This window comes from Lichenostomus cassidix, chromosome 13, assembly GCF_008360975.1.
Source record: "Lichenostomus cassidix isolate B80296 chromosome 13, HeHo_3.0, whole genome shotgun sequence".
NCBI lineage: Eukaryota > Metazoa > Chordata > Aves > Passeriformes > Meliphagidae > Lichenostomus > Lichenostomus cassidix.
Window position 1 is genome coordinate 10,161,814 of NC_139494.1, and position 25,654 is coordinate 10,187,467.

Genomic DNA, 25,654 nt, shown 5'->3' on the forward strand with positions numbered 1-25,654 from the left:
ATTCTTGACTTAAAAACTGAGATTAGCAGAGGACTGACAGCCAAGCCTCTCCTGATCCTGGCTTGCAAAGCACAGTTCTGGTGACGCCAGCAGAAATTGCCTACCTGCATCTAAAATCCTGAACTGCGAGTTCTGACGCATGGGGAAAAATCCCAAGGAAGCCAAGGAGATTTATTACTAGCAGAATCCAAGCTGTATCAGTGTTTGTGCCAGTGTTGAGTATTTCACACATTTGCCTGTATTTCACACATTTGGAAGCATCCAAGATCCTGCATTCCCTGCAGGAAGGAGTGCTGGAGAGAAGGCTGGACCCCAGGGCAAAGATTAGCAAGGGGTGGGAGGAGGAGGTGAAAGAGAATCAGGATGCATTTCCAGATACTTCCAGACACTGGTGACCAGTGACAGGACCTGAGGGAATGGCCTCAAGTTGCATCAGGAGAGGTTCAGGCTGAATGTTAGAAAAAGGTTCTTCACCCAGAGGGTGGCTGGGCACTGAGCAGCTCCTCAGGGCAGTGGTGACAGCACTGAGCCTGACAGAGCTCGAGAAGTGTTTGGACAATGCTCTCAGACACATGGTGGGATTGTTAGGGCTGTTCTGTGCAGGGCCAGGAGCTGGACTTTGATGATCCTTGGGGATCACTTTGAGCTCAGAGTATTGAGTGATTCTGTGATTCTCTGAGATTCTTGTTACACCAAGCATTTTGAAGATCACAGCTTGAGGACTCCCATGATGCTGCCAGAAGACAGAGGTGCTGCTGTGTCATGGGATGTAAAGAGACAATCCCCAAATCTCCACTGGCCTGCCAGCCAGGTTTGACCCTTAAACCAGGCACTTCATGGGCCTCCTGTCTAAATAAGTTTTGTGGAGAAGTTATTTGTGGAGAAGTTATTTTATATATGTGAATAAGTTTTCCTGGCTGCAAGGCTGGACCGGCAGTGGGTGGCAGGTGAGGTCACACTTACACTACAATGAAAAACTCAGGGCTGGAGACACAAAATCCAGCTCAGTCCTCCCAGCAGTGCAGCAAAAGCAGACACAGGCAATGACAACAACCCAAACCTTTCTGAGCACCCCAATTAAGTACTGCATTTTAGAAGCCTGGGGATCATGAGGCTCATAATCCAGATGGATTTTTACAGTAATGAAAACTGCAAATCACACATGAGAGATGCTGGGGCTTCATCCTGACAGGCTGAGCACTGTCAGGCCTCAGGGAGGAAGATGAGGGATACAACTGAGTAGGCAAGAGAGCCAGTCTGTTTCAAATAACATATGAAACAGAATTTTATTTCCAATAGAAGCAGCGAGCAGAGGAGGATCATGATAATGCCTCAGAATGTTACAATATCATTTTTTAAAAGCTAGAATGTAATAAAAGGATTCCAAATTAGTCATTTCCTGCTTCTTCTAACAGTGTTGTGCATGTGGAGTTAAAAATGTCTAATTCTGCTGTTTTGAAAAGGCTGATGGTACTTGTCATTCACTGCAATTTCTCCGAGTACCCTATTATTATCTGTTGATTATGTTCTAAATGAACTCTGTCATGTCTCCACATCTGTTCAAAACCAACCAGATTTTTTCAGAAAAGATTGTTTCAGGTCGGAGGGATGGAGTTTGAGTAAAAAGTTAAGTGAAATGAGGAAAACTAAGACCAGGAACCTATCTGGCATTTCTGGGTAGCATTAAATTTGCTGTGCAAATGAAAGCTGTAGGCACATTGCACAGAGCTTCTTTTTATGTTTCTTTGAGCTCTTGGCTCTTTGTATTTAATCTACATCACACATCCACATATATCAAGAAGAGAAATATTGCATTGCTTAGATTAGCATTTTGAGAAGAGGCAGCAGAAAAAAAAATGGAGAGGTAATTCTGTAAACATGAACAGAAAACTCCCCCAAGCAAAAATTATTGTAGAAAGAAAACAAAGCTGAGAGAAAGGAGGGGGACAAAAGGCAGACATATTTCATGCTAGATTTGAAATGAAATTGTTAAATAAATCATCATGTCAAATATTCAAATTGCTTATAAATATTTACAAATTAGACATCACATGAAACATGCACAAGTCTGTATGGAAAAGCTGTGGGATAAGTTTCCTTCTGGGTATTTACAGTGTCTTTGCCTGGCCATATGTTTGGAAATGAAAAGAAGCACAAGGCCTGTGGGAGGAAAGGTGATGAGAGATGCTAAAGAAAGGCTCTGCACTGATCCTGACCATGTCACCTCTGAAATGCACTGAGCACCTCTCCCAAAGAGCTTTGCCAACTGCTGCCACTTTTGAATACAGCTGAGTGCCTTCCTATTGTTTGCAGACTAAATGCCTACATGCACAGTCTGTGCCAAGGCTGTACAGTTAATTTTCCAGAAAGCACACCCAGTTGTTTATGTCCTCTTGCTTCTTTCATGGCAGCACATCAGTGAATTATTGGAGCTCTGGGGATACTGTGCCATACCCAGTGGGCATGTCTCACAATTTAAAGCCAAGTGCTCGTTTAAAACACTTCTCTCCTCAGGTGTAGGTTGCTAAATGTTTCTGGAGGTAGGAACAGATGTCCCAGTTCATTTTTAAAATGATCCAGACCTCAACTTCTTCATCTCCAGTGAGAATAATATAATGAGCAATCTGTTCATACACAAGAGTTTGACATTTGAAAAGTGTGATTCTGTTGCTTTCCAAGCAATTTGGACCCTTGTAAATGGAGCCAAGATAAACGTGGCTGTGGTTTGTCCTCTGAGCAGTGCCAGGCTGCAGGATGGCAGAGCAGAGGGGCTTCCAGGACCAGGGGAATTTTAAATCCTGTCAGGAGACACTAAGGGATGTGGCCAATTTAGGAGCCCAGGGACAAACCACAGTGCTATCTGTGTTGACAAAGAAGCCCAGAAAACAACAGGATGATTTGACTGAGGACCAAAAATAATTTTCTGACTTCCAACAAGCCATGGAAATAACATCCCTTGGATCATTACAAGGATTTCAATGGCAGTTGCACTGACTGATCTACTGTAGGACTGGTTTTGGGGTTTTTTTTTTGTGTGCCTTTATTCTCCTCAGCTGTTTAGCTGCAATTCATCTCTTCATATGCACTGCAGCAGCTCATCTGCTAGAGAGCATATCCCTCCACCAGGGGGATAGAGCAGTAAGGCATCAATCAAACCACTGACTTTGGATTTCACCTTATACCTATTGACTGCTAGATAAATCAAATCCTTAAAGAAGCTAGACAAGATGGTGGTAAGGGTTTAAGTTGCGGAGCTGAAAATCCTTCAAAATTTGTTACCATATTTTTACAGCATCATTTGCAGGTCCAGGTTTATGTGTAATCTTCTGCAATAACATTTCAAGAGTGGGAGCTGTCAAAGCAGCAGAAAGGACAGGTTTGTACCTCCTTGTTTTGTTCTTACTCTTTTACACTTTACTTATTTTCTGCTCTAGCTCTTATGAATCTATCAACTCTACCAATAATTTCTTATGGGAAATTTTTCATATTTTTGATAAATGCAGATTCTGTAGGAGCAAAATTAATGGATAAATATTTGAAATTCTTTTTGTATCAATAAAAACATTGCAAAAAGGAAAAATACTTTGCTTTAACTTCCCCTTGAAACAATTCATTTAAAAGATGTTTGTTTATTTGTTTGTTTGTTTTAATGTAAAATTAATGGATGGATTATTTGGGGAAACAAAGGCAAAAATTGAACAAAATCCTTGAAGAAAGGACTGAGACTGAGCACAATTCCTGACTCTTTAACCACAGTTTTAGATTCCCTAGCATAAAAAATTTCAGAATCAGTCCATCTACCCTCAAACTTTTTTATTACTTCTATTGATTTTCTTTACTATTTCAAACTTAAAATAAGTTTCCTGTACCTGTGAACTCCCTCTACAATGAAATTCATAGATGACTTGTCTTATCCAAAGCTCTCACCCCGAACAGAACACAATCTTTCTCTTCATACCAAAGAAGCTGCCAGTAAAACACCTCCATCTCCTCTAGTCCTTTCTCACAAAGTCACCTTCAGCCTGACAGGTGCTGTTACTGAGCTCCTCTGTAGCTGGAGTGTGTGCAGGAACATCAGTGCTGTTCAGCAGAGAACTGACACCCCATTCCAAGTCTCTGAAGATATTTAATTAACCTAGAACAGAAATTATGTTGGTTGACAATTTTTTTTTAAAATGAGAGTATTTAAAGTCTCAAGGTTGACGAAGCAGCTTTTTGACATAGGGTGGCATTTGATGCTTGATGTACTTGTCTTTCATATCCCCTCAGCTCGTTTTCAAACACACATCACAAACAAGCCCCATGCTTTTGATTCCTCACCTAAGTGAAAGGTATTTTTTATCTCGCAGATTTTCCCAAGCTCATTTGAATGTTTATGCTAAACACCTGTTTTCAGAAGATAAACTACCAAGTCCTTGGATGTCACACAAACAGGACAGGCTCGACAGAGGTATTAATGAAATGTGCATGCCAAATCTAAAGAATACACAAATTCAGCCAAGGAGAGGGTCTGTCTCCTTTGTCCTGTCAACAGCTTCTCCTTAAATACAAACTATGCATTTCAGAATAATACTCTGATAATTTTCTTGAAGAAGAGTTTAGGATCTGTTCACATCAGCAGTAAAATCAAGCTCATGATGATGCAGTGCAATGCTCTAAATCCCTCTCCATGATATTCAAATATTTGTTTGCTCCTTGTGTGGGGACATGACACTGAGAAACAGTTTTCCTTATTTTTAAAAACAAAAATGCCCCTTACATTAGATGAACTTCTATTTCAGCCTTACTTTTACACCATGCAGGAAGAATCCCTCTTTTACCCCATGTGCATTTCACAATGGCAGGAGCTGGGGCAACATTTTCCTGGCACCTCTTTGCAACAGAGTGATGGGCAGCAAATCACACACTCATGAGATCATTAAGGTTGGAAAAGACCTCCACAGTCATTGAGTCAAACCTTTGGCCTAATATCACCACGCCCATAAACTAAACCATGTCACAAAATAGCACATCTACTCACTTTCTGAGCACTTCCAGGGATGGAGATTGCACCACTGCCCTGGGCAGATTCTTCCAATGCTTAGCCACTATTTCAGTGAAGAAATTATTCCTAATATGCTACCTGACCCTCCCCTGATCCAGCCTGGGGTTGTTTCCCTGTTGCTTCTTGCCTGGCAGAAGAGGCTGACCTCTACTTCACCACAACCTCCTTTCAGGTCTTTCTGCAGCTCTGGTGTGAGAGATTTATCAAAGCAAAAATTACATTTGGGCCAAGCTTCTCATTCTTCATGCCATCCATTCTTTTTCTCTCAGACTTTTTCCCATATTTATTACATCCCTGATCTCTCTGTTGCAAGCTTCACTGGGAAAGATTTCTATTTCCTATACAATTTAAGATGAAATAGTTTCCTTGCACTAAAGGAATTAGCTGCTCTCCTTCAATTGTGTGGCTCTGTTCAGCTCAGCTCCTTGAAATCTCTGTGTTTCCTGAAGATCAGATAGGAAAAAACCATGAGAAAATAATGGATTTAAATTCAAAGTAATTGTTTGCTCAACACAGCTTCATTTATCCCTTAGGCTGAGGTAAATTTGGCACCTTCAACTTGCTTAAGGAACACACTTATATGTTCAAAGGTGCTATGAGTCCCTTCTCTCAGGGCAATTTGGGCTACAAGCAGCACATGCATATCAGGAAAAAGACTCCTCCTAAATCCATTCTGCAAGTGAGTTTTGGCTCAACTGTGAGCTATGATGCAAATGAAACCAATAATTAAAATAACCATATGTCTTCCAGGCCTCAAGCAGCCAACTAGCACAGTTCTCAATGTCCAGCAAGAAGAGCTCCTTATGAAAGTGGTCACAAGCCTCAGAGTGGATGAAATTCTGGTTCCAGAGCACATAAACAGCAACCAAGCACTTTGGAGAAATGTGATCCCAGCTGCACAGTCCTGGCACAGAGCACTCTTGACCATATGAAATCATCCTCTCTCTAAGAACAGCAGACTTAGAAGTTGTGCAGCACAACCTTCTTGAGAAGAAATATGAATATGAAAAGTGCATGTTTATATCTCTTTGTTCTGAAATGAGATCAGATCCTGGGGTTTGGACAGTGAGAATGAAATGACACTCAGTGGGCAATGAGCTATTTCCATGCTGCACTGGTGGCAATTTCCCTGAAAAAAAATATATTTCAGAAAATTGCAATTTTTGATCACATAAATGCCAAACCCCCATAGATGCTATAGTACCTAGCACCATTTTGTAGCAATATAAAATTGTTTGTATACCATTCCTGTTTATTCACAATTCACTGGATAGTCTGCCTGGACTCACTGAGGATAAGTTCATCATAATTATCAACAACAACAACAATTAACAACATAATGAGGGATAAACTAAATCAGTTCACATCTGCATGCTATTTAATATCAGCCCTGAGATCCTCAGAATGTGTTACTTCGTTTACATTCATTAATATGATATTGATTCCCTACAGTGCCTTAGATAAACGTACCTGACTCTGTTCTCCCATCTGCTGATCTAACATCATTATTCTATTTGGAGCAATTGTCCTAATTATGCTCATTTGTATTTCCAGTAGATATCCTTCCCAACATGAATAATGAGCAGCACTCTATGGAAACCAGTCATCTTGCTCATAATAAACCTCCCAGCTCCTAACTATTCCCAAACCCCCAGTGCTGATATCAGCTGAATGATTGGCCATTTGGTGTTACTAATTAAACGCAAAGCTTTCTAATGTTGTACTGGACTGATAATACAGTAGTGATGGCAGCCTTTCCTGTCTGTTTTCCTCAACATGAATTTGGCTTTCTGAAAAATATCTTCATCTTTGGTGCTCTAAGGTGGACCCTTCTTGGTGCCACTTATTGCCAAGGGGAGGAGGAACTGGAATTGTGTTTCTATGTCATTTTATATCAGTAAGTGCACTGAGAAAATCCTCTTAGATGAATGATGAGAGTGTGAGGGCAAGCTCAAAGTCAGAGATCTGTACTCACTGCAGAGGATCCAGAGACTGGAGTGGAAAGGGCCAATGTATCTTTCCTTTCAAACATCCATCTCTGGGCAGCAGGAGCCCTCCTGGCTGTGCTGCCATCGAGTGCATGCACCAATTTGAGTATCAGCACTCATTTTATCTTCCACGCTCAGTGGGCAAGAAAGGAAAACACTCTGTCACTGTTAACTAAACACAGGCAACTGGCCAAATCATTCTCCCTGTTCACCAGAGCTATCAGAGCAGCTGGCAGCAGATCTGGCAGGGAAATTTGGGATGCTCCACTCAGGAGTGGCAGTGGGGCTCTGGCTGAGCACCACAGAAAGACCCCACAGAAAGGCAGCCAAGGGAACTGTGGGAGGTGGCACAGAGGAGTTGGTCTCACCTTTATTGCTTAGAGACTGGAGAAACAAAGGTACATTCTGTGGGAGAATGCAGATCTTTGGAAGAGTTTGTGGTGGAGATAAATCCCACCTACAGATCCACCTGCTGATTGGTTAGCATGCTGGGATGGATCACTTGACCCCAGATGGGATATGTAATTCCTCAATTGTGTGAAGAGAGGAATCCATGAGCAGGGGTCAGCCTTGGATCAGACCCACTGGTTACCCCACTGCTTCACTGCACAACTATTGGACTTTAAATCCACTCTCTCAAAGGGTGAGGGTGAAATCATGGCTTCAGCAAATCTGATGATGACACCATGGTCAAATGAGTCATGATTTTTCCAACTACTGGAGGTTTTCTCCTTATTAAAGCTGTTATAAGGATGAAAATGTGACAATAATGAGGTCATGGTAATCTGAATTTTTATATTTAAGTTTTGAAAGTACTTTTAAACTATTTGTTGCTCCTCTGCTGGGTTTGTGACAGTCATTGTATCTGTCAGATTCAACCTTCTAAACATCTGTATTGGAAAGGTGTTCCAGAGTAGTGTTTGTACACAAGAGATACAATACAGGCAGGTCATCTTCATTCATAAACTCAAAATAATCTCTAAAAGCAAAAAATTCTCCTAATTCCTTGTCTCTGAGAAGCAGAAACAGGCTGAGAACAGGTATGAACATCACTTCTACATGAGCTCCCATTAGCCAGTTAAATGCCACTTAAATCTTCCCTGCAGTTACCTACTGTCCTTTACACAACCAAATGTGGTGTACATGACTCCACATGGACACATGGACATTTTATTAATTTGACCTTATTTCACTTGCTTTATATCATGGTAACACTAACTTAGAACAACTGTATTTAACCTTGCTTTCACACAAATCCCTCCTAAACACAACAAATTATATCAAAATTTCAGCTGTTTCTTATCCTTCTATTTAGTCAAAACACTTTGCATTCCTGATGAGCATGTTACAAGCTTTATTGCACTTCACCCTGACTAAAAAATATTCAGAAACTGACTGTGTCAAGGGTAAATGACTCTTGCCTTGCATTCACTAACAGAAGTTAAGATTTAAAAAGGATGAAAAGGAGATCCCTCAGCCCTAGATTCCTTCTAACCTTCTAATTCAATATGTTCCATGATACTGTATATGAGATATCACATACACAAATATATTTCCTGAAAATCACAGCTCAGTAAAATTAGTTGCCACAAGGCCTTGGCATTTCAGAATGATTTATAAAAGCCATCTCACATAACAAAAATTAATTTCCAAATTCCTCATCACACCCAGAATTTAAGAACCGTGTGGAAAATCTGAACTAAATGTAATCATTACAGCAGGGTACAAAAGGAAAAAATAAAAGTCACCAGCCATGTATGCAGAGAAAAGCACACTGACAGTCCCAGTCCAACCCGTTTACTGGAGGGCTGAAACTTCAGATTCAGGAATTTAACATCAGATGTTTCTGGCAGGAGAGAAACAAACACATTTATATTGCTGGATCACCTCCCCCCTCTTTTTTTTTTTTTTGGTTACAGTTTCATACCAGGATTATTTGTGTGTAAGGTAGTTCACTCTGCTCACCACCCTTATCAGCTGCTGCCTTTCAGTTCCCAAAAAAATGTATCCATTAACAGGAATTTTCCAAATCCACAGAAATGTGCTCTTGATGGAACATGGGCTGCTTATTTGTAAGGAAACACTGAAATCCCAGGAGGAATATTACCTTAAACCAATTTCAACTGGTTCCAGATTTTACACTTACCACTTATTTCTCTACCTGGATAAAGCATCACAATGGTTGGCTTAAAAGTTTTATCTGTAAAAATGTTTCTGAATTGCTCAGCAGTGGTGAGGCAAGTGCTGTGCTATTTCCTTATGTGACACATTTCCATTGCTCTCTACTTCCCAGATGTTGTCTCCCACTAATGATTATAAGAGGATTCCATGTTTTTTTATACTTTTATGATCATGTCTGTTGCTCACCTAAACTAGAATCCTGCTCCAGGGACGTGTTCAATCAAGCTGGAAGCAGTAAGCTGTGAGTGCTGCAGTTGCAATGTTGCTCATCCTTAACTGAGTAGGACTAAAAACGACTTCCCAGGGAGCTGTAAAGGGTAATAAACATCCCACTGATGGTGTGCACACTGGCATTGCCAAAAATCTCACTTGCAGTAGCATCACAGGAAACAAAAAACCCAGCTATTGTCTCTGGGAGAGTCAAATATTTCCAGGGTTGTATCTGTCTTGCCTTCTCCAAATGTTGATTTTTTTTTTTTTTTGAGGGGAGCAAGACCCTTAAGGCATTATTTCAAATCTTAACTTTCCTTACACTGGTGCTTTGTCTATGACTTGATGTGCAGAAAAAAATGTTTTTTTCCCCTTCAGTCTTTCAAAAGAGAACGGGCTGGCTCCCTGGGAAATTGAAGGAGAACATTTTCCTACATAAAGTATTTTGGCAACTTTTAAAGAGGTTTTCTTTTGTCTGGGAGATATTAACAACAATGTCACTTGTAAGGTAGGTGAAATAACCTTGTGGGCAGTGGACATTATCCAATTTTATGTGACTGCTCGGTGGCTTGAGCTGCCAGCAGAGTTACAACTTCCATGAATAATGGCCTTAATTTTTCCAGGTACAGGTGTGGGTTTTAGATGACTGAGTTTTACCCTTTGCTGTGAATAACAGCATCTACTACTCTCCTTGACTGTGAATAGACATAGACAGATGCTAACACACCTTCACACACAGAGATACAAATCTGGTTTTCTCAGACAGCTCCAGACATCACAGCTTTGGCATTGGTTCTACACCCCTCTGAAAAGCCTTGAAGATTTTTTTCTCATGCAACATTTTTAAACCATTTTTCTTGGGCAATGTGCCAGACAGAAAATGATTTAATCACAGAACCAAAAAAGAGCACTTACAATAACAGCTCTCAAAATACAAAGGGTATTTCTTAATTTATAAATATTTGAAGAGAGCAACACAAGAGTCACAAATTTGGTGGGTTTTAAGGGCAGAAAAGCTATATATATCCTTTTTCCACAGTCTCTGCTACACATCCATGGAAAATGTAACTGCAATTAATTAATTTAGCTCTCAAGACAAAGCTGGTGTAGCATCTATTATTAGTGTATTTGTCTCTGAAAAAGAACAGCATAGAGAATGAGTTCCTTCTGCACAGAACGAGTCCCACTCACTGAGCCAAACACTAATTTCACTACAAGGCTTAAACATATTCTCCTTTTCCCAGGCTATTTCCATTATAGTTTTTAATTTCCTCTCTTATTTCAACACCTAATTTGTTCCAACAAAAAGTTAAAATTCTAACAATAGGAAATTTGTTTTCTTGCTTTACTGTGACTTGATTCTTTCCTGTATTATGAGTTGGGTAATTGGTTGTACCTGTTTATGCATTTGCTTTGCACAAGCGAAAATTGAAAAGAAAGGAATCCAAGGTTCTAAATGTGCATGATTTCATGGCAGTGGAGAATATTGGCTTATAGGTGAGAGGGAAAAAAAAGATCAGTTTTTTAAAAGGTTAAAAACCACTAAACCACATCCCTGACTCCATCCCTAAGAAAAGATAATGTTCTCACTAAAAACTGACCTGGAAAAGTTCATATCAAAAAGATAATCACTTGGGATTAGTGGTTGTTCATGTACACATAAGTATCTATATTGGTGATGCTCGATTTTCAAAACAGGCACTAGGTAAGATTGAGATCTGTGCAGGAGAAAATAAAAACAGTCGTAAAAGGCAATGAATACATTCTGCCTACCAGACCAAATTTCCGAACTTTCCTTTTGCCTTCTCTTCTTAAAACCCAGCAAAGTGAAACATGAGAAGAAAAATGAAAGCTGCTTGAGTAAAAATACATCTCTTTAAAATATGCAAATCCTGTCTGGGAGAAAAAAACAGAAAAGAACAGAATTTCTGAAAAATTAAATGAAAGCCTAAACAAATGCCATATAAACACACGAAAGCTTTTAAGAGCAGCTTGCTGAAATAATAAATATGAATCATAAAAAGTATTCCCAAACATAACGGAAGCAAGATGTCTGCCAAAGAATATGCTGAGGCCAGAGATTAAGAAGAGATCAAAGGATCACTCAAGGAAGAATGGGTCAGAGTGGAAATATTAAGTGCTGGCATTACAAGAACACTCATGAGGCTAATTAGGGAATTTCCCACGACAGTTTCTGGTTTTAATGGGAGATGAGTTGCAGACACCAACTCCCATCAGTCAGTCCTGAGAGCAAACAAATCCAAGAGTCTGTTCAGCCTGGGTAGGAAGCAGAGTTTATAAGTGCAGCCTTGCTGGTTTACAGCCTGATGGTTTTCAAGCACTTTTCTCTTTCCAAGTTCACTGTTATCCTCCATTCTCACACAGTATTTCCCCTTCCTACTATTTTACTTTTCAATGTTTTCTGCCATTTTCTATTTTTTATCACTCATTTCAAAAAAACAATGATTTTTAAACTCCATGAAGCATAGAGCCAGAAATACCAAAAAAATTGACAAAGTCATTTCTCTTAGGAAGTTTAAGTTATGCATGTCCTGTGAAGCTAACAATTTACAGTTAGGTAGAAGAGTTGGAGCTGGCTTCCTGAGGCAAGAGGAATGCCAGATCATCCCTAACAGCTACAAGGCACTGAGTCTCAAGGGCTGTTTTGCTGCTCTTTCAGCATCATGAGAATGTTGGGATTTGAGCCTCAGCTGCTGTGCATCCCTGCAGCCTCAGTGAAACAGAGGCAGCTCCTCCAGGCACATCCCTGCAGGCATCACCTGCACACTGGACTTGCTGCCCCATCAGCCACCCACCCCACAGCCACTGTCCCTTGGCCAGCTGAGCCTGGACGTGATGCTCACCTGCACAAGAGAGCAGGCTCACTGCCAGGACCTGCTTTTGGATCCCAACAGCTTGTAGAGAGAAGACAACAGAGAGAGGACCAACAACAGCAAGAAGCATAGGAATGAGAAACAAAACATGTTAGGCTGTAGTAAATGTAAATACACAGACAATGTTGGTGGGAGCAGTAAACACAGACCACACACCATATGTCTTCCAGGGGGTGGTTTTGATCTTGCTTTTAGTAACGTTTTAATCAAGAGGAGCTGAGATCTGATTTACCACTTATAGTTGGTGAGATCTTTTCTAAGCCTCCTTTGCAAGTCTCTAATTTGATTTGTCTGGATTGCTAAATGGGATGATTTGCCTGATTTACTTCATCATAAGGATGTTTCCTGACATACACAAGCAAGCAATAATTTGAGAGCATGCAAGGCTGTAAAACAGTCCTGGGTGTGGAGTGGGATCTCCCCAGAAAAAGGAGTACACAGTCACTGCTTTAGGAAAAGCAAACAGAACTATTATTCCCAGTTTCACTCAGTTCCCACAACCTGGACAGTAATATTAAGCCTGGTGCTGCTATTAAAGACATTTGCACAAGGGCATTTCCTGCAGGCTGTTTGCTAGAAATTCAAGCTCCTAAGGCTTTTTTGATGGACATATTTAAATGATTCTGTTGACTCTGCTTTTAATATTGCAGCCTTAGAAATGAGTCACCTGGCTGTGAACAGCTGGTGAGTGTGAAGACATCTGCATATCCTCTCACACCAGCCTGACTCGAGGGAGATGGATTTCTCTGGACCAAAGAGGAGAGCAAATCTCATCAGCCTGGCTCAGGGTGGTGACTGGTTCAGATGGACAAATCCTGGCTGTGTTATTCATACTGCAAGTGACATCAGGCTTATTTGGATGAGCAAAACAAACAGAATCCTCTGGTGGATGACAGAAGGATTATTTGCTTTATGACTGAGGTCCAAGATCTACCAGCTTTGAAAGAAATTGGAACGTACAGAGATTTTCTTTAGTAAAAGAGGGAGAATGAGAGGAAAGAATTCTTCCTTTGTAAACCAGAGGGTTCATAGCTCTGCTAGGCTGAAAATACAAGTTTTCTCCCTCCAAACAGCTTCACATATTAATCACTGGCCTAATGTCTGTTTTCTGCCTTCATGGAAAACTACAAAGCACATTAACTTTGTCCTACACTTCTGTCTTAATTGCACTTTCTATTTTTAATTGAAATGCATCCCTCAGTTTCCTACCCTGTTGTTCCTACACCCTGCAGGATCATGGTCACCTGGAACCCTCCAATCCACACAGGATCCTCTCTTTCTTTGCCTTCCCAAGGGCAATAAAGATAAAGGGACTCATCCAGTGGACCAAATGAGATCCCTGATCTGTGCTGCCTTTGCTCCAGTGGATGTTGGTTTGGTTTTTTATATCACAAAATGAAAATTAAAAAGAGAGAGACAGTCATGAACCAGCTCTTAATTTTGAGCTTTCAAGTGTGATATACAAAAATGACAAAGCACTTCATTCAGGTAGTTTTTTCAACTTGGGCTGCCTCCACTGCAGGAGAGTGTCATTGCAAAAAACCTGCAAACACAGGGACTGTGATGTTTGCTTCTCTCTTTTCTGAAATTCATCTCTTTCCACCCACCCCATTTCTACATGTACTTTCATAGAAACTACTTCTCCCATATTTTTCATTTTACTTTGGGGAAAGGGCCTTGTTTATTTCTAGACTAATGGACTACATATTTCAAAGCAATTTTTTTACTCCAATTAATAAGAAAATTTTTTTCTGCAGCATTTTGTAAAGCTGTTTCTTCAGAACTGCAGTGCATTTTTGAATCTTAGAATTTAGGGAGAGAAAAAAATCTATTCAGTTTCTGCCTCTGTAAAAAAAAAAAAGAAGAGAATGGATCAATTGGCCAACCACGGGTAACATAAGATTTTTCCTTTAAAGCGGTTCAAGTGGCTGTTTTGTTTCACATTTCTCTGTAGAGAGGAAACTTGCTTAAAAATTTCATGTTCTCTGAAAACATAGCACATGTTTTGGCTTCTCGTTTTGATGTGCTGAAAGGTGTTATTGCATAAGAGATTTAGGGCAGCAAGCAGCAGGTGAGAGGCACTGCATTTATATTTTAATTAGCTCATGCTAGGAGTTTCTTCAGAGGTTACTAAATTACTATTTGTCCACCTACATTATTAAAATCTTGTGTCTTTCCGTTTCAAGGACTCTTTGTACCTCCTGGAAACTGTATTGCTTTCAGTTGCATATAATTTTAAAATAATGTTCTTAAATAATCCCAAGGGATAATTTTATAAATCTGTTGAGTGTCAATTTTAATTATAGAACTTTAGCAATCTAAAAAGAAAAAATTCCCGGAAAGAACTATTTTAGTCACAAAAGCATCCCCCTAGAACTTATCTAATTTAATGAATTTTTTTGTCATTTGTGGGCTTCTTAAATACATTTTCAGCAATTGTGTTTCTTCCTCAAAATAAATTCTTAAATTGTCATGTTCTGTGAAGAAAATCCCCACTGTTTTATTAATACCCTATTTCACATCACACTGATTATGTTAATAAGAATAAATATTTTTACATAAATATATACCTCTGGGGTTTTTTTTCTACAGTAAGAATACATTAGAATCTTGAGAACTTTCTTCTTTCTGGAAGAATTAATAACTAAAGGAATGTGAAATCTTTGAGATGGGCAGGTACTTCACTAACATATATGAATGTGTGTTGCAAAGAAGCTTCCAAGAGGACAATGAATTTGGGAAACCTGGAAATGCAGTCATTTGGCAAATGCTTTCTAATATTTTGGGTTTTTTTTTCTGCTATTGATTTATTCCCATCCATTTACCAGGGCAGAGATACAACCACCACAGAACCATTTGTTCAATTCAACAATTGCTTGTTGGTTTGCTCCTGGAGAAGTCATGTACCTGCCAGTGCCAGAACAGACCCCGCTGGCAGCTCCAGGAACAAAAGCTAGGAATGGAAAAGGTAGAAATAGATTTACTCTTCTGCAGCAAGACACTCATCAGGGCTGACAGGCATGCAATGCTGAGGCTGCTCGTGCTCCACTCAATATAGAGCTTTCTATGAAAAGAAGCAGGAGCATTAATGAGTTATGAATGCTGTGAAGTGTGGGCTGAGCCTGCAGTGCTTTCACACCAGAGCAACCTTCACTCAAGCAGTCATATTCACTGAGCCCCAATGAAGTTGCTTCACCCAGAGTCCAAATAGAACTTCCCCTTCAAATTTTGTGTCCTTTCAGTTCTGATACACAAGGAAAAAGAGTTTGAAAGATTTCACCCTGATTTTATTGCCCAAAGATCTCAGTGGTTTGGGAATTTTTTTCCCTCTAGAGAGTTACTAAGGAGTTGCACTGCCTGAGAATATGTGTTCTTCTTGCTTTCAAATTGGAGAGCATAGATTCACAGAACAATTTCATTTGGAAAAGCCCTCTAAGATCCAAGTGTTAACCCAGCACTGCCAAGGCCACCACTATACCCTGTCCTCAAGTGACACATCTACACATCTCTTAAATCCCTTCAGGGATCATGACTCAGCCACTTCTCTGGGAGCCTGTTCCAGGCCTTGACCCCCTTCTCTGTGAACAGATTTTTCTTATATCCAACCTAAACCTCCCCTGCCACAACCTGAGGCTGTTTCTCCTGTTGCTTGTTGTCTGGCAGAAAAGACCAGCTCCCACCTGGCTACAACAACCCTTCAGGGAGCTGTGGAGAGTGAGAAGCTCCCCCCTGAGCCTCCTTTTCTCCAGGCTGAGCCCCTCCAGCTCTCTCAGCTGCTCCTCATCAGCCTTGTTCTCCAGATTCTTCCCCAGCTCCATTGCCCTTCTCTGGACCTGCTGTAGAACTTCAACATCTTTCTTGGAATGAGAGGTTCAAAACTGAACCCAGGATTCAAGATGGCCCTACCAAGGTGGGCCCAGAGCAGGGGGATGATCTCATTCCTAGTCCTTTGTAGTACAGAGCTACAAATCCTGAAATCGATGCTTTAACACATCAATAGTTTTTTAAATTAGAAATAATGGATTCCTGGTGAGCATCCTACCCCAGTGTACTTACAACATGGACTTTATTACCCCAGAGCCACCAATCATGATTGTAGCTGCACAATAGTCATAAGTCAGAAAACAGTCTTATGTTGATGGCTCAGCCACTGAAAATGAGGGGTTTAATGAGTATTTATTTTAGAAAGGGAGACAATGCTCTTTATGTCATGTAAATGACTTGGAGAAATAATGCCAATGGCATTGGACATTTACAAACTCATTACGATAATGGAAATCTCAAATAACTTGTGAGAGAGTTCCACTCTTATGACTGGCAAGAGGGTAAACTTCATAACAATTTATTGATTGTTTCTCTTTTCCCTTTTTCATAAAATTCATCATGCATAGAATGCAGCACCAAATCATTAAGATGCAATGCAGTTTAAATTATTTTACAGAGAACCAAAATTTCTTGGTTTATTCCTTTTATCACTGTAGCATAACTCAATGTACTGGATTCTTAAAACAGCTTCTAGAACTGTGCCTCTAAAATAGATTGCTCAATTAAAAAGACTTACCTTTCTTACAAAAAATGAGTCTCCATTTTTGGAATAATCTAATTTTTATTCCTGCTGCAAAGTAGAGGTTCTAAGCAATCACAGTTTGCAACACAGAAACTTAAGCTTCCACTGTAACATGCAATATTCAGTTCCAAGCATTTATTAACTGGAGAATGACAGTGATCTCAATCTATGAGCAGCTAACACATCTGCCAGTCTCTGCCACTCTCTCTTATTCCCCCACCCCTCAAACAGCAAACCAAAATTTGATCAAACATGTAAACCACACAATAGCCTGAACACTCTCAGCCTAAGGAAAAAGGCACAGTGGTGAGTTACCTTAAATTCAGTTTCAATGTTGGCTAGTCTGGCCAGTTCATTGCTTAGCTCTAGAGCAGTAAGGACAGGGTCTTCACTGGACAGAGACAAATAAGCAGCACTGGCCAATCCTTTGTAGGCATTCATTCTCGAGCGAGAGTGACTAAAGGAGTCTTTCCTCTGCTTTTCAATACATTCATTGCACTTGCAAAAATAGTCATGTGGCCTTTCAATCCGTGCGCCTTTCAGAAGTAAGATGTGCACAATTTCATACTCCTGGCAGTGGGCAGCAAGGATGATGGGGGTAATGTCGTGAGAGAACCGAGTTCCATCCTCGTCATAAGCATAAAAATCATCATCCCTCAGTTCCTGCTCGAGAGGGCTGAGTGTGAGACGCTGTCCCTGCGCGAAGGCTGGGTGGTTCAATATTGCTTCTACAATGCGCACATATCCTTTACTGATGGCTAACAAAAGGGCATCCCCAACTCTAGCCAGGTTCTCCTTCTTGAGGAGCAGCTCTGTCACTTCCAGGTGCTCATTCCCCACCGCCAGCTGGAGGGCGTTTTGTCCCATGTAATCGACGCAGTTGAAGTTCAGGGTTTTGGACTCCTCCAGCATTTTTCGCACAACAGGGATGTTGCCATATTCTGCAGAATCAAGGAAATGTTCCTCCTCTGCAGTGAGGCTGGTGCCTTTCTCATTGAACATGTAGGCAGGGCCTCGGATGGCCTGGCGCCGGCCCTTCTCCCGAAGGGTCGCGTGCCTCCGATGCATGTCTTTAGAATTGCTGTGTTTCAACCTGCAGAAAACCAGAAAGGAGCGTTGGTTATATTCCAGCAGTGTCATCATTTCGCAGAACCTGGAATAAGGTTAGAAATGTGTCCTTATGACCAGATCTTGCTAGCTTTTTATAGTCTGAGCCAGTTAGTTAAAATAATTTAGGACACATGTGGAATAAAGATTGGCTTCTGAACAAAAGACAAGCTCTCTTGTGATTTGTTCACCCTTCCAGATTTCAACAAGGATGCCCAGCACATTCTTAACTTTATAAATAGAAAAAGAAATGCATGAATGCATAATTTTCCATTTCTATTGTTTAGAGCTTCACTACATTGTATTTAGGATTAATATACGCAAGACAGTATTTTTCTGAATTGCTCTCCTTGAATTTTGTCATTGAGGGTATAAGCCCTAAAGAAAGTTAGCAGGACTCTCCCTTGTCAATAGACCTTGGATCACACCAATAAACTATGTTCCATAAAGTTAAAAATCATGTTTCTAATTTTAAACACATGGTAATGAGGATAATTATATTGCATATTCTGCTAAGATTCAGCAGGTACAAGCAAACCACCTATTAATTCCCTTTTTTTTCATGGTACATAATAATATTTTTCTGTTTCTGGATGTAGAGGAGTTTAATAATGAACTGTCTAATTTCTTACTGAAATACAATTGGCAGCTACTCCAAATAAAAGTACCCAAATCCCGGGGAGAGTCTAGAAAAACACAGGAATAATTCCTGATTTAGCGTCACGTCAGTCCCCAGTAAGCCACTTTCAGCTACCACAGAAAGACAAAAACAGGTCTCTCACCACAAACAGAGGGCAGAAGAAAGAAAAGTCATTCGTTTCCCCCCTGATTTTGTGGCTGAAATGCCCTTCTCCTGGAGCTGGTGAGATGAAGACAAACTATTCTTATTCCACCTTCTCCAGAACTAGCAAAGAAAGCTATGCTATGTCCAAATGGGATCACGGGTGAGAAAACACACTGCTTTATGAAATTAACTGAAATCCTAGATCTATTTGGGCATTTAAAACATTCACACTTTGCATCCAGTGTTGTCTCAATGTTGCTCTTTTTTTAAATTTTATTGCAGCAGCATCTCAACAAATTCCTGGTGCCTTTTGAAAACTAAGCATGTGGAGTTAATTGTCCTCCTAAGTCCACAGAATGTGTAGGTTGAGTAAAAAGATAAAAACAACACCTCTTTCACAGAAACCATTTTCACTCAGTCCAATGGCAAATCCTAAATCACTTAGGTAAAATCTTCAGGAGCATCTAAGCTGCAGTGGACAGATGTAACAAATAAGCAGGTGCTAATGCTCAGTGGGTGGCAAAGGTTCATCCTTCCACACTCCATCTGTTCTCTGAGTCAGTTATGACCTTCAGTCAATGAAAAGTTCATGTGTTGCTCTGAAAAAATACTACAGAAGTTGGAAAGAGCTTCAGGGAGTGATGAGAGGGAACTGTGCCAGGAGACAAAGTGGAGTAGATAAATTGCCTTCAAGAACAGGTAACAAAGGAGAAAAGGACCCAGCAAGAAGCTGGTAATACACAGGGTTATGAGAAACCCAAAATACCTAAAGTTCCAGGACACAGAAATTTTTAAGGTAGCTGTTGCTATGGAACTAACATAGAAATATGTATCTATCGTTTTAATTCATCACTTTTGTACTGATCTGGAATAGAAAGCTAGTACTGAAGTTTCAAACCATTTTTATAGCAGTCTTTTAGAAGTTACATTAAAATTTAAACAAATCCTAAGAAATCAATTTTGTGACCACACAAGTTTGAAAGAGAAGTTCATAATTGAGAACTTCTCCCCCTAAGCTTTGATGCATTAGTGGAACAACTTAATAAAAGTCAGTAGGAACTGAGCATATCATCCCAGGCTCCACTGAGAGATAAAGTGATGTATGAATCTTAAAACTAATTCCTTCCAGCATGGTTTGAAGTTGAAGAAACACACAGAAATGAGGGACACAAGAATAATAAAGGAGATATGGTTAAGTGAATTAATTCCCTAGCCTTCATGAAGTTTACCATAGGAGAAAACAATAACAGCTAAATAAATAGAGTATGCCATTAACATATCTGACAGGGATAGAGTTCTCTAAAGCAGTAAAATGCCTGGGGTAAAACTGGGGGCCCTTTGAAGTCAACATTATAAGTTTCATTGATTTCAGTGGACTCCATATTTTGGAAACATATACGCATACACACATATATTTTCATCAGCAATTAGCTTTCATCTCAGAAGCAGTTCCAGTGAGGCCAAGAGGACTAACAAGTGGTTAAAATGAAGTGTTTAACCACATACACAAGTGCTTCTCTAAACCAGAACTCCTTAGCTATTCTGGACAGCATTTAAGTTTTAAACATGCAGTGAAGTCTTGCTGAGTTCAAGCAAGGATTAAACATACAAATAAACACATCTCAACCGTGACTTCATTAAATGGAGAGTTATAGAACCAGAAAGCACTTTACACATTTACAGCCTTGGGAGTTCCGGAATGTTCAATTAAATCTCTTAAAATGTTAAGCAATTTGAAAGGGTGAGCTGGTGATGACTTCAGGAATCATTCCTGGGATCGAGTGGAAACCAATCCAGCTCTGGTAGGTGTTCAGTGATCATCCATGACTGCAGCAGGATTGCACATGTCTGAATATTTTAGGGCAATTAATTGCATTAACTGCTTCAAGCTGGAGGAATTCCACTGGGCCTTTTCCATGTTCAAACCCCATGTTTCGTAAGATATTTGACAACCTTGTATTTGTTGTTATATTTAAGTGTTACTATTGGAAGCAACTGAGAAATATCTTAATTTTCCATAGTGAAGAATTTATTAGATATTTTACCTGATGTAGAAGTACAGTTCTTGATACTTTATTCTTTTTTTCTTGGAAAAACTTTTCAGGTGTGTTATTTCCTCTAAAGGAAAACCCAGATAGATGGGACAGATAATCTTATAATCACACTCAAAGTAAACATAAGCCCACATAAAATATTACTGTTGGCCTAGTTCTAAGACTTTTTTCCCTGAAAAAGAGGTTAGAATTTTGCCTAGAGCTAATTCACACCTGTTTGTTGTATATGTAATAACATGCCAAAAAAATAAAGGACCTTCATTTCACTTTCTTCAATTCAGAGAGAACACTGGTTCCATACACGGTTTCTAACAGCAGAAATTGCATCAGAAAAGGAGGAAACAGGAAAGCACACCTGCTCTTCAAAGAGATAACGACTATCCAATATTTATCTTGCAATAAATGTTCTGCAGGGATGTCCCTACAACACAGAGTTGATGTCCACTCCCTGCAAGTAAGGACAAGAGCACCATCATTCAGAGGGCTTCACCTCAGATGAATTATGACCCCCCTGTCTTGCTCATCAGCAGAGAAGATCAATATCTCAGCTATCACACTTTGTCATCTTTACAGAGAAGCAGAGATGAATAAAAATTTACACTTTTAACTCTGAATAACTTGATTAGAAATGCTCAGCTATCAAACCCTGTTCTGAAAAGAAAATTATAATTATGCTTGACCTGAGCACTGAATCATGATAAGAGAAGCAGCAATGCAAAGAGCAATGTATGCAGCAGCTGAAGCTCTTGGAAACTGAACCCCATTGCAATGTCACGACTGCACTCAGCACCTTGTTCTGTTCTGCTTTTCAGTTATGCACAGGCAGATTTAGAATTAATGATATTTACTGAGCATGTGTAATGTGCTTTTTTATAAAAAAAGTAATTGTAACTTGATTGCATTTATCTTACCATTTTTCTTCAAAGGTGCTTTTGGATTGAAATGACTCTGTATTTGCATATTTTATTGAGACAGCTAGTGATCAAACTCATCAGGCACCGCAGTTAACTACTGTGTTTTTCTAGGAAAAGATGCCAATGCATGCAGTGCTGTTGGAGAGAAAATGGTTTGGGAAAAGAAAATACAAAATTTCCGGGCCTGAGTACTGCTTGCAGCAAAGCACATCCAGCTTTCCACAGCTGAGGGAGCCACAAGATGTCTGGACTCCTGTGGGGAGTGGAGAAGAATAGCTTCTTCTGAAAGGTGATTTAGCTCTTAACAAATCTTCCTCTGGGAGTATTTCAGTTTCTAATTAAAGTGACTAAGAGCAGGTCCTTGCAATTGGCTCTGACAGTACTCAGCGCTGAGACACTCAGCGTCTGAGAGGAGAACTTGGCATGACATGAGATTTGTTCTTAATGTGGTGGCACTGGAAGCACACTGAAGCTGAAATTCTTCTTATTTTTTTGTTGCCACACTCTCTTAACTGCTCTGAGTGCTGACATGTAGGACAGGGTAGACACAGGAAAGAAGTTGAGCTGCTGCATATTGAGCTTACTCCAGCAAATGGCCTCTTCTTGACCTTCCTTTCCACAGTGCTCCAGAGTATGCCATTCAAGACCTTCTGCTGCCTCTCTAGTCCCACACAAAAACCTATGGAAGGGCAGGGCTACCACCTGGAGCTGGGGCTTGGAGGAAATGTTCAAAGGCCCAAGTGCCTGAAAAGGCTGAAATGGAGTTTTTGGACATGGCTTTGAAACAGAGCTTTAAAAGTGTGTAGGAGGCTGAATAGTACCTGCTTGAGTTTTTAAAACATCTGAAGTCTGAAAAGGTATTGAAATCAATAGGTATTAGGAACTGCAGCAATTCTGGAATTCTCAGGTGATGTCAACCTTTACTTGTGTTTAAGCCTAGAAACTGAGCAGGACACTGACAAAGGCAGCTTTAGGAACTTATGGTTCCTGACTATGCTTTGGGTTTGCTTTCACTTAGTGGAGAGAGTTTAGCAGGAGTCTCCCTGTGCCCTTTCAATGGCCCCCTTTGTCCAGAAACTACAGAAGAAGCTTCAGATATGCAACCCTTACTATGCTCTATAAGCTCTGTGAGCACCCATCAGAGCAGGCTTTGATGAGACATTGACTCTGCCTTGTTGAAAAGAAAATTTCAGTTTCTGAAAGCCATTTTGAAAGCACTGCCCTTGATTCCTGCAGAGCCTCAGAAACTGTCAAATTGACACTTTACTTATTATTTTCCTTTCTACTTACATCAATACTTGTGAAAAGAATTTGGGCACATAAAGGCTGCAAGACTCCCTGAGGCCCCTTTGGAATTGACACAGCTCTTATACATCAAATGGACTATTTTTCTCTGTTAACCCTTGGTTCCACACAGAAAACCTGACCAGCCAAGCCATGATATATTCATGAACAAAACCAAAGGAAATTTGGATCTAAAAGCAAACACAAATTGATACAGAAATTAATCCATCTAAAAGAGTCATTAAAAATTTTCAGAGTAAAAATAGCAGGATGTTTAATCTTTTTATTAAAAATTACAACTTATTTTGAAGTATACCCCAGACTTCAGGCAAGGGGCACAGACTGAACACAACTGAAGACATTTATTATCCTGTATGCAATAGGCTGCCCTGGCATACCAAATGCTGCACAGGCTCACATTACCAGAATCCTCTGATACCCCATTTTTCTCCAATATCTTAATCAGCCTTCTAAGTCTTAACTTAAGTTGAGCTTTTTCCCTGTAAGACAAGATTTTTAAGTATCCCTTCTCACATATTGCTGATTTACTATGTAAACAGACTCAGTACCATTTGGGATGTTTGCCTTGACTGACAGCAGCTTATTCCGAAGTTTTCTATGCTTTGAGAAACTGAAGTGCCACTTCATTTATCCTTGGACTGTGACCAACATTGAAAACACCAATTCAATGCTCTCAGCAGCACAGTCATTCTCCAACATGAAAAGTTGAGTGCATGTCTAGGATGTATAATAGATATTTTATGAATAGATTTTTAGATGTAAGTAATAGAATTTTTTAGCCTATGCAGGCAGGTAATCATTCATTTGCAGAGTAGTCCTACAAAGTAGTTACATGAAATAATATCCCCTCCCCATCATTCCCACTGCCCATACAGATAAAAGAAAAATTTGGAAAGCAATCTCTCTCCTTGTGGTATTACAGGAGCAGGCAGCAAAACCACACCTTTTCAAATCCCTCTAGGGAATGGCAGCATGAGAAATGTTCAGGAAGACAAACCTGGCCTCTCATGTCATGAAAGAACACTGATAAATGACACACACAAACACCTCCAGCATTTTCTTGTCATGAAGCCTAAGGTCTGAGGGCAATAGCTGAGAAATATTTGGGACAGACCACCAAATCTTTACTGCATTTCCATTTTCAAAACCTCCCTGATCTCTCTTAGAAAGGAGGCAGCTCTGCCTTGTGGTTTGAAAAAAAAGGAAATTAATTTGGCTTTCTACCAGCTATCTTGCAGAAAAAAACATCCACTGCTTTTCAGCTGTCTCACCCTCCTCTTTCTCATAAACTAATCATCAGCATTTTCTTTCCCATCCCAAAGCAATGTCATACAAGACTTTTACAGCAGGAGAGACTGAAAAATAATCATCTTTGTTCTTTTATTCAAGTTCTTATTTTGTTACAAAATAAATACTAGGTTACTTTTTTTTCCTTCCTTCCTTGTTTCCCTTTAATCTATGGTTGTAACACTGACTAATTATTACAAATTTATCGCAGAACACACGAGATAGATGTACCAAAATTAAGGCTATTTTTACATTCTCTCCCATTTTTCAATTATTAATATGTTTGACCATCAAATGAACTGTCATGAGAAGAATGAGCTCTACTTTTCTTTTTTTCTAATCTTGCTTTGGGAACTACGAAAAATTTACTGTCACTGCCAAACCACTTTGAAACTCAGCCTCAGATCTGAGAACACAACAGAGAAATACCTGTTCATTCATAAATTTTTACTAGTGATGAGAGCAACGAAATATCTCTAATTGTTCAAGCAGGGGGCAGTGTAACGCTGATTTTCAACAAGCAGTTCTACTAAAGAGAGAAAGAAAAGGTTTGAAAAGAACTAGTGATTTCTTTTCTGGCTGTATTTCATTTTCCCCTACTGATGCACCCTTTTCAATGCTCACTTCATAGTTATCCCAAGAGAGGAAACAACATGTAGAGAAGGACTCCTGACAACCATTGACCCTGCAAGCTGCAACAGGCATGATACACTCTCCCACATTTACACCTTTCTTATTTTTTTTTTTTTTAAATTTATTTCACCTTGGCCACACTGTTTTCACGAGAAACAAACCCTTAAAAAATTCACCCAGCTATGAAACGAGAGTACAGCATGGCTCCAAACCATGTGCCTGGTAGCAAACAACAAGCCCTTCGCGTTACGCTGAAACCAAGCCCAGATTCCGAGGCTAAAAAGCCAAACCAATTTCACACTCAGCCAACCCGCCTCACTCTCACCAGCCCATCCTCAGCCTTGCAGGACACCGAGTCGCCCCGAGACGTCTCTAACCCCCATAAAACTTCCCAGTGCCCAAGTAAGGGGCGGCATTAGAGCCAGGGGAGCTGAGAGGAGAGGGGATGGGGCAGAGGCATCACCGCCCGGGGATCATCTTACATGTGCGCGTCGGGGCTGCTCCGCTTCAGTGCCGGGGCGCGGGGCGGCCGCGGCTGCCCATGCTGGCCGCGGAGCTGGCCGCGGAGCTGGCCGCGGTGCTGGAGCTCCGCTCAGCGCGTCCGGCCGGCCCGGGAGCTGTCCGCGGTGCTGAACGGCCGCTCAGCGCGGCCGAGGATGCTGCTCATCCTTATCCCCTCGGCGCCG

At 40.3% G+C, this 25,654-nt stretch overlaps 1 protein-coding gene across 1 annotated transcript in view; it reads right to left on the reverse strand.

Annotated features, from left to right (window-relative positions):
* TRPC7 (transient receptor potential cation channel subfamily C member 7) overlaps positions 1–17,970 on the reverse strand; it is a 63,431-nt gene extending 45,461 nt beyond the window's left edge. Inside the window, exon 1 of the mRNA XM_085073583.1 lies at positions 17,200–17,970. Within this exon, the coding sequence (XP_084929709.1) occupies positions 17,200–17,952 (753 nt within the window). The 5' untranslated portion in view covers positions 17,953–17,970. The remainder of the gene's footprint in view (positions 1–17,199) is intronic.
* Between the last annotated feature and the right edge of the window lie 7,684 nt (positions 17,971–25,654).